At 41.3% G+C, this 9,958-nt stretch overlaps 1 protein-coding gene across 2 annotated transcripts in view; it reads left to right on the top strand.

Moving 5' to 3' along the window:
- The first annotated feature begins 417 nt into the window (after positions 1-417).
- The window catches only part of ITGA1 (integrin subunit alpha 1), a 182,045-nt gene continuing 172,504 nt past the window's right edge, over positions 418-9,958 (top strand). For both annotated transcript variants that reach the window (XM_070774687.1, XM_019982758.2), the window contains exon 1: positions 418-1,145. In XM_070774687.1, coding sequence (XP_070630788.1) covers positions 1,085-1,145 — 61 coding nt within the window. In that variant the 5' untranslated portion in view covers positions 418-1,084. The remainder of the gene's footprint in view (positions 1,146-9,958) is intronic.

The following is a 9,958-nucleotide window of genomic DNA, read 5'->3' as shown; positions in this document are numbered from 1 at the left end:
GATTTACAACTTGACAAGAGAAGCACTGCAAACTCCTAAGTGGAGTAAATAACATGCACCCAAATTAATTCATTCTTATTTATTAAAGTCTGTAGCAACAAGAAATAAAACAGTGCCCTAAAGTCTTTCTTAGGTTCAATTTCCAGTGTACAAACATCTTAATTGAGATTAAACAAATAGCCCACACACATTCCATTTCTAACGAGACTGTTTTCCTCCCTTCCTTCCCCTCTAGATTCCCTCTTGCATTTCTCTTTCCCTTTTTCTCTCAGTCTTAGCTCTCCTTTCCTCTAGCTATCACAGTTTGCCCAAAGAAAAGCCTCCCTGTGACCACGAATCAGCAGAAAGGAAGCAAACCCTCATTATGGAAAGCCAAGCCCTCAGAGGGGCGTGTCAGGGTAGACGCCCCCACCCACTTTGAGTGCAAAAGGGCTGGACAGCGAAGTTCAAGTGCCCGCAGGAGAGGCGCGCGGCAACCAAATTCGCTCACTTTCACAGACGGACTGACCTCTTCTGCGCAATCGGACCTCAGGAAAGCCGCCCCCCTCCCCTTACTGGCCGAGGAGCGCCGGCACTTTGAAAGCGCCTGGGTGCCCAGACCTCGGGAGAAGCGAGGGGTGCGAAGGCGGAGCCACTGGGCTAACGACACCCCCTCAAGGTCCAGCCCTCGTCCGCGTTCCTACCACCTTAGGGAGTTGGCGCCGGGAGCGGGATCACCCTCTCAATGAAAGGCAGATGTCCCTTTAAGGTTTGCTTCGCAGCTCGTGGACTTTAGCCTAAACAAGGACCCGCGAAGCTGGCTTTATTTGTCCATGTCTCAGACACAGCCTGGGAGGCTGCCAGTGGGATTTCAGAGCACGAAGAGGGGGGGCGATGTGGCAATTCTGCGAGGCGAGTAGCGTGAACCGAACTTAGAGGCACCGGTGGAAAACACAGGAAATCGCCCCGCGGCTCCCCGGGCGCCGGGGCCGACCGGCCAGCGACTGAGACCCCCGGCGGCGAGCAACGCGGCTCCTGCGCGCGGTTCCGCCGAGTCCTCGCCTCCGATCCCGCGCGTCCCCCGGGCGCTGCGCCCACTCCAGTCATGGACCCCCGGCGCCGCGCCAGCCCAGGGGTCGCTGTCGCCTACTGCTGGCTCCTCTCCGGTGAGTGACCCTGCTTTTCTCCGAGCATCTCCTGAGCGCGGGACTCCGGGAGGGAGGCGCGCAGAGCTTCGGCCCGGAGTGGAGAAGGGAGCGCGGATCCACTTTCGGGCGCTCCAGATAGTCCGGGCAGGTTGGAGCTCTGAAAGCAGTTTTCTGCGTTGGGTTTTCGGTGTGAATTACTTCTGAAGTTGTTTCAAAACCCTCCGCCTCAATGATGGGGGGAGAGGTGCTGAAAACTTTACAAGGTGGAAGTGACTTTTCAAATTAAAGTTGTTTTTGACAGTATGCATGGTATTTTAGGACTTTGCTGATGGCTTCTACTTTCCTTTTTCGTGTCTGTGTGTAGAGTTTCTACTTTCAGGTTGCTCAAGAGTGGACATTATTCATTTTCTTGCTTTATGTACTCAAGATAGTTTCTGCTACAGAGGAGGAAAGAGAAGAATGCAAGGCAAAGTTGTCTCTTGTGCTGAAATGATGTTTCTGTGTTAGCACCCAGGAAAAGGAACATATTGAAATTGAGGAAGTAGTGAACATTTACTTTGAGAATTAGCAGAATAATTTTTAAAATACAAAGTAAAGTATTGTTACTTGTGCATAAATAGGTATCTTTTGGGAGAGACTTAAGCACAGTGGAGATGCAAGCTTATGCTCAATTTAGGGGGTAAAAAAAGGTGGAATCAAAGCATTTTCTAAGATTTTCCAAATCGTTAACCAATAGTTAGATCTTTTCTACCAGTTACTGACTGAGCAGGAAAAGTTGCAAGGGTGAAAGAAAGAGAAGGCAGATGGCTGAAGCTTTGTGTGAAAAGGGCCAATAATGCAAATAGTGTCAACTTGGGAACAGCTTTACAGTCAGTGAATAGCTGACTGTGTAAGCCACTGTCACTATCCTTTACACATGTTTGAGCTATGCGTGCATGCATGTTAAGTCATGTCCAATTCTAGCCAATGCTATGGACTGTAGCCTGCCAGGCGCTTCTGTCCATGGGATTTTCCAAGAATACTGGAGTGGGTTACCATACTCTCTTCCAGGGGATCTTCCCAACCCAGGGATCCATCCCAAGTCTCACTGTCTCCTGCATTGGTGGGCTGGTTCTTTACCACTAGCACCACCAGGGAAGCCCATTTGACCTATGATTCCTCTCCAACTCAAGTTTTTTGGAGGCTGTTTGCATCTTCTTGTTGTTGCTGTGCAAAATTTGAATGTTTTACTAAGTATTCAAGTTGTATCTTTCTCATTTTACTCAATAAGCAGTCACTAATTTAGAAATGGATTTCCCTGGTAGCTCATTTGGTAAAGCATCTTCCTGCAACGCAGGAGACCCCTGTTCAATTCCTGGGTCTGAAAGTTCCCCTGGAGAAGGGAAAGGCTACCCACTCCAGTATTCTTGGGTTTCCCTGGTGGCTCAGACAATAAAGAATCCATCTGCAATGGGGGAGACCTGGGTTCGATCTGGAGAATTCCATGGACAGAGGACACTGGCAGGCTACAGTCCATGGGGTCACAAAGAGATAGACACAACTGAGCGACTTTGAATGTAGAAATAATCAAATGAGGTTTGCAAATCCTCTGAAAAGAATGAAATGCAAAAAAATTGAAGTAAACAAATTACAATTTCATATATGTGTGTGTGTATATATATATAGTCAACTACTTTATTTCCTTATGCCTAAAACAGCCGTAAGTTGTATACTGTTAGTTTTTTGCAACTGTTGGGAGATAATGCATGCATATGTGCTAAGTCACTTCAGTAGCATCCAACTCTTTGTGACCCTATGGACTGTAAGCCCACCAGGCTCCTCTGCCCATGGAATTTCCCAGACAGGAACACTGGAGTGGGTTGCCATTTCCTTCTCAAGGGGATCTTCTGACCCAGTGGCAAAACCTGGGTCTCCTGCATTGGCAGGCAGATTGTTCACCACTGAGCCAACTGGGAAGCCGCCTTATGTGTTACATTTATGCCCATTTCACAGCATAACAGAAGGATCTAAAATTTGATGTCTTCTTTTCCTTTGTTGGTTATCCTGTCAGTCATCATGTTGTCAGCTTCCTTACAAACTTCTCATCAATCCACAGAGTCCATAATCTGGGGTCTTATCACCATACCCACCCATGCACAGTACTGTAGAACTCATCTTCCTGTCTTCAGTCTGAACTTAACCTCTAATTAATCTTCCTAATACATAGTTTTTTTATCATACCTTAGTCTTTAGCCAAAAACCTTTGGTGGCTCTATGTTATCCATAAGATAAAATCCACAATTCTCAACCAAACTTTCAGGGTCTGCCCTAATCCAGTACCCTCTGTCTCCCACTATGCCTCTTATCAGTTTCCTATTGCTGTCATAACAAATTGCCCCAGATTTACTGGCTTAAAACAAGACAAATTTACCACTCATAGTTCTATGGGTCAGAAGTCTCACTGGGCTAAAATCAAGATGTTGGCAGAGCTGCCTTTTTTCTGGAGGTTTTAGGGGAGAATCCATTTCCTTGCCTTTTTCAGACTGTAAAGGCAATCTGCATTCCTTGGCTTGTAGCTCCATCCTCCATCTTCAAAGCCAGTAAAGTAGCATTTTCAGATCTTTCCTGTGACTGCTTCTTCATTACATCTCCATCTCTGATGCTGACCCTATTTCCTTCCTCATATAAAAAATGCTAATTATGCTGGGCTCCCCTGAATAATCCAGGATAATCTCCCCAGCTCAAGATTCTTAATTTAATCATACATACCAAATCCTTTTTGCCATATATAGTGATACATTTGCAAGTTCCAGGGATTAGGAAATGAAGATATATGAAAGACCATTATCTGCCTACCAAAACCTCCAAACATAAACTGCCAGTCATGACATCGAGTCACATTTCCTTATTTCCCCCATTAGTCCTCATGCTTATTTTGCTACCGTGCATATGATACTATTTTATGCATCTAGAAAAGCATTCCACCCTTCTTTCTTACTACCCCCTACCCTCTAAACAAACTCTCCAGTCTTCAAAGCTGGGTTTACATCACAACAACCATCTCTCTAATAAACTATCTCAGTAAACTTCCCATTATATTTAGGACTATCTTGTATTAACTTTTCTCAACATTTAAACATGATTCATCAGGAAAGATGCCCTTCTCTATGTCTAAAGTCTTTATCGTTACTTTAAATATGTCCAAGTCCCAGCAAAAGAACTAGTAGCACATATAAAGGATTTAGCTGAAGAAAACTGACTTAAGTCAAGGGACTGTTTGCACAAACATAGAAAGGAATTGACAAAAGTTGATGGAGCACCGTAGAACAAGCAGGAACAAGTAGGAAGAAAGCACCTGAAGCAACATGAGATGAAAAGCCACTGCTGTTCCTAGGCCTGACGGGGTAGCAACGTCAGCTTGACCGTGAACTCTGGCTATGGGAGGGGGACCACTGGACAGGAGCTGTGGCCGTAAGAAGCAGAATGCAGCTAGTGCCAAAGCTGAAGCCTAGCAGGGAGAAAACAGGGGAAACGAACACCCTGCCTTTTCTTCCTACCCCCTAATGCCTTGCCCAGCTCTCCCACTGGTCATGTCCAAATGGCAAAATTCAAACTCCCAGGGGACAAAGATCAAGACAATAACAGAGAAGAATTAGCACTACTTACTGCTGAAAGGCACATATTTTTTGAGAATGTATTAGATATGAGGCCCTGTGCCAAGAATTTTGCACATATTACATTTTAGTCTCAAAAAGGGGAAATTCTGGAACTATTATTCATATTTTACAGATGAAGAAACTGAGAGACTAATTTGACTACAGTCACACAATTAATAAATGGCAAACCCTATACTCTATTCAGATCTCTCAGGTTCTGGAAATGTACCATTTTGGAAATAGACCATGATGCTGGGAAATACTGAAGGCAAAAGGAGAAGGGGGCGACAGAGGATGAGATGGTTAGATAGCATCACCAACTCAGTGCCCATGAATCTGAGCAAACTCGAGGAGATAGTGAAGGACAGGGGAGCCTGGCGTGCTGCAGTCCATGGAGTCACAGAGTCGGACATGACTTTGGGACTGAATAACAACAACAATTGTCTGTCTAAATATAAATCCATTTCCCTCTTGCTCAACCCTCTAAATGTTAAATCCAAGTCTAATTGTCTAAAAGACTTTGATAAGGATCTGATTAACGATGAAATGGGTCTGTTTTCCATGACTTTTAGGTATATAGTGAAATTAGATGATGTCCCTTCTTACATTAATTATAACTCAAATAAGACTCATTATAACTCAAAATAACTCAAATTATAACTCAAAAAATTATAATCTCCGGTTATTAAAAATACAAATACAGAATTATCCCTAATTGAGTGTGTATCTCTCCTCCCTAGAAACATTTCAGCTAGACTACAAGCAGGAGTCTTCTTTTATGACTTTTTTCACAGGCAAGATTTCCTATTCTAAAAGAAGTCCAGTGAGCTCATGGCTGGATATGGAAGGAAGTCAGCCACTTACTTATAACAAAGAAATGACCTCCAATGACATACAGTGGATTGTCAGGAGCTGCTGAAAACAGCGAAAATATTTAAGTCATTATGAAGCCTGTAAAGTCAGCAATAAATTCAGAGGACTTTTGTTCATTTGTTTAATAAATGGGCAGTAATGGTAGCAATAAAACATACATGCCAAACTAGTTTGCCTACTTTTCTTCCCTGCTCTCATGCTGTTATTTTGATGCATGAGCTCGAGGGCCACAACGTATAACTGTTGATCTTACTTCCTTAGATGGAGGCTCCTCTGCCTGGGTTCCAACACCTCAACCCAACAAACATCCCATTAGATGTAGAACTTGCTGAATTTTAATATGCCCCTTAACTAATTTATAAAATAAAGGAGCTCATGTTTTAAATATATTCAGAAAACTAGGCATCAAAATGCTATTCTTTACCTACACTGCTCTTCTGTTATATGAAATACAATATAGTGTATTTGAATTTTTGTTAAGAAATTGAGATGAAAGATATTTGGAATCGTTGTCACAATGCTAAAGTCAGAATACACTGCCAATTCCGAGTGGCCCCTGACTGGAGAACTGTATTCGCTCTCAAAGCAAGTACAGTAATGTATCAACAGATGTAAATGAGCTGAATATATTCCTGTCTTTATGATTATTGAGCTTCTTTCAGCTCCTCCATTGTGCCAGTTCCTCTGAAATCTCCAGGTCTTTGCATAAGCTGTTACAGTGCTGCTGCTGCTAAGTCACTTCAGTTGAGTCCAACTCTGTGCGACCCCACAGAAGGCAACCCACCAGGCTCTGCCGTCCCTGGGATTCTCCAGGCAAGAGCACTGGAGTTGGGTGCCATTGCCTTCTCTGTTACAGTGCTACAGATCCTCAAGTCCCCATGTGAATGTCACTTCCATGAAGCCACTGGAGTAGACTGAACCCCCCTCCCCCAGATACTTGAATGACTCCAGCACCTTTGCTTCTATAATACACAGCATATTAAAATTAAACATCAAGTTGTCTGTTTTCCCAGATTAGTGTATGTTCTGTTGAGAATAGGGTCTTTGTTTATTATCCCTACCATCTATGAATAATAGGTACTTGAAAATTTGCTATTGAATGAGTCACAAAAGAACAGACTACAAACTCATAAAATAATAAAGGAGTCAAGTTGTCTCTTTTAGTTATATCAGGAATAGTCTATCTATTTCTATCTATCCATATTTATATCTAGTTGAATGGAAATCACCATTAAGTGACTGATGCACCAGTATTTTAGGTACTATTAAGAAAGAAAAGTACTGCCAATCCGATTATAATTGCTGAACCTACAGATGCCTCCTAGTTTCAGTTCAGTTCAGTTCAGTTCAGTCGCTCAGTCGTGTCCGACTCTTCGAGACCCTATGAGTCGCAACTCACCAGGCCTCCCTATCCATCACCAACTCCTGGAGTTCACCCAGACTCATGTCCATCGAGTCAGTGATGCCATCCAGCCATCTCATCCTCTGTCATCCCCTTCTCTTCCTGCCCCCAATCCCTCCCAGCATCAGAGTCTTTTCCAATGAGTCAACTCTTTGCATGAGGTGGCCAAAGTACTGGAGTTTCAGCTTTAGCATCATTCCTTCCAAAGAAATCCCAGGGCTGATCTCCTTCAGAACGGACTGGTTGGATCTCCCTGCAGTCCAAGGGACTCTCAAGAGTCTTCTCCAACACCACAGTTCAAAAGCATCAATTCTCCTAGTTTCAAGTGATGTTAAAATGCTGAAATATATACATCTGAAAATTATAATAACATGCAGTATATCTACATGAAATTTTCTATCACATTTTTAAAAACTGCATCATAAGATTCCAAACACACTCCTAGATACAAAGATATGAACATTGTCCTCCTTTTAGTTCTCTTCCAGGGCCAAGTTTGATTCAAAGAATAATCGCTCCTCTGACACCAGCAACCTCACCAGATCCCAATAACAGAGCTTCCTCTGAATACTCTACCTTTAAGAGGAAGCTTAGGGAGAAAAGTGACAATGAAATAATTCAAAAATGTTCCAGGTCACAGGATCGATAACTCTAGTTTTGGCAGGCTTTAATATCTCTAATATTCTTTCATATCAGTGGTTAGTACCAGGACCAAGTATATTTGACAGGACCTAATTTTTTATCAAATGTCTTTTCTAACTTAAAAGGAATATTAAAAAGTCAACTAAATCTTAAAATGCAATTAAAATATATGCACTGGTTGGAATTAAGAATTCACTCTATGTACAAAAACATTAATATTGCTTTATAAAAATAGTAGAGCTCTATAAACAAAATAAGTGAGAAATCTTTGAAAAATCATTATAATTCAGATAGTAAAAGCAGTGAAGACATATTATTTTGGTATGAACTACCTGAGATCTGCTGAAATAAATGAAAATTCTTAAATTTGAATAGGATACCTAAATCAATCACACTAGAATCTCAAATGATTAAGATGAATGGTCTGCATATTTTATTATAAATCCTGTACTCTTAATACAACTTACAAATATGCTTTTCAAAATTTTCTTTTTAACTATATACTTTTAGTTTGCCAAGTACTACAGTTTGAAAATTCAAAGGTATTGACCAGTTCCTAAAATTACATATTTTATTGTAATATTTTAATAAAATAATCCTATATTATATAGAGATTCATACAAATAGGAATATACCCTCCCACACACTTTTGTTGATAAGATTATTTATTTAGTAGGAGGCTTTATATTGTTTTGTGACAATTGCAAGTAAGTATTTTTAATCACAGGAAATTTAGATAGTGAGTACAGCAAGTTCCTTAAAGCAAAACAAAACACTTTCCCCTTTTCTCTTTTACCATTTTACTTGAATTAGCTGAATAATCCTCCCAGTCAACCACTAACTTTGCTTATGGACGTCACATAGACATCTTTGTACAATTTAAGGTTAGTACATTCTCTCTTAAATAACTATTGCAATCATCACTAGAAATTTATAATAAGAGTGCTGGTTGTTCATTCTGTAAAGATCATTTTCCAAACCAAGTGTAATAATACCAATTGTCATCATACAATATTTTAAAACATTTTAAGACCTTTATCTCACTAATATATATTTAAAATTAATCATTTTCTTATCCATGCATAGATAGCTCAAAAAAATGAAATAGGTTTACAAAAATTTATCTTAAGAGAAATCTTCCTTTCAAATTATCAGTAACACTATAAAACAGAATGTGATTTCATAATTTTAAGATGTCAATGATAGACAAGTTAAAAACTCTGAATTAAAGTAGCGCTAATAACCACTCATTCTTTCATATAATTATGATAATGTACCAGTTGTGCTGGGTTCCAGGGACACATGAAAAGTGATACAAAGGAACACAATAAAAAGTAGTGTTTGCCCTTAAGAAGCTCAGAGTCTGAAAGAAGTAATAGATAAGCAAAAAAGTAATAATGGGAAAAGCCCCCAAAGCAGAAAAAGGAAAATATTAGTTTTGTGTTGTTGGAAAGTAACCTTTGCAAAAAATCTAAGATGGATACAAGAAAATGTATACAGCCTCTACTATTTAAGGGTCACTGTGTTAGGTACACCCACTCCAGTGTTCTTGCCTGGAGAATCCCAGGGACGGCGGAGCCTGGTAGGCTGCCATCTATGGGGTCACACAGAGTCGGACACGGCTGAAGCAACTTAGCAGCAGCAGCAGCAGCAGCAGTGCTAAGTACAGGATCTTCAAACAAGGCAGCCCATTAGCCCTGCTGCTATCACACAAATCATTTCTAATGTTATTATTATAATAGGAACGATTGTAATCAGTTCATCATGAGGTACATGAGCCAGCTCATGCAGTAGGAGTAACCTAAGGTTTCCCTGGAAAGGAGGTAGAAAGTAGTATACATAAATGCACCCAACAGATCATCTATCATTCAACTCTACTGAACCCGTTATTTTTCAAGGCTGAATAATTGTGATCATGTTAAAGTGAGCCCTTGCTCCTTGCTTTTGTCTGATCCAAATCTCTAATTTCAAGCCAGGTATTCTTAGAGATTTACAACAATACCTTACATGTCTATGAAAGTGAAAGTGAAGTCGCTCAGTCATGTCCAACTCTTTGCCGCCCCGTGGACTGTAGCCCACCAGGCTCCTCCGTCCGTGGGATTCTCCAGGCAAGAATACTGGAGTGGGTTGCCATCTCCTTCTCCAGGGGATCTTCCTGACCCAGGGATCGAACCCAGGTCTCTTGCATTGCAGGCAGACGCTTTACCCTCTGAGCCACCAGGGAAGCCAGTTTCACAATTTTCAATGTATCATAATCTCATTAAAACCTTCTAAGGGAT

Source organism: Bos indicus, chromosome 20 (genome assembly GCF_029378745.1).
Source record: "Bos indicus isolate NIAB-ARS_2022 breed Sahiwal x Tharparkar chromosome 20, NIAB-ARS_B.indTharparkar_mat_pri_1.0, whole genome shotgun sequence".
Taxonomy (NCBI): domain Eukaryota; kingdom Metazoa; phylum Chordata; class Mammalia; order Artiodactyla; family Bovidae; genus Bos; species Bos indicus.
Note: the sequence above shows the minus strand (reverse complement) of the source record. Positions and strands in the feature narration are given on the sequence as shown.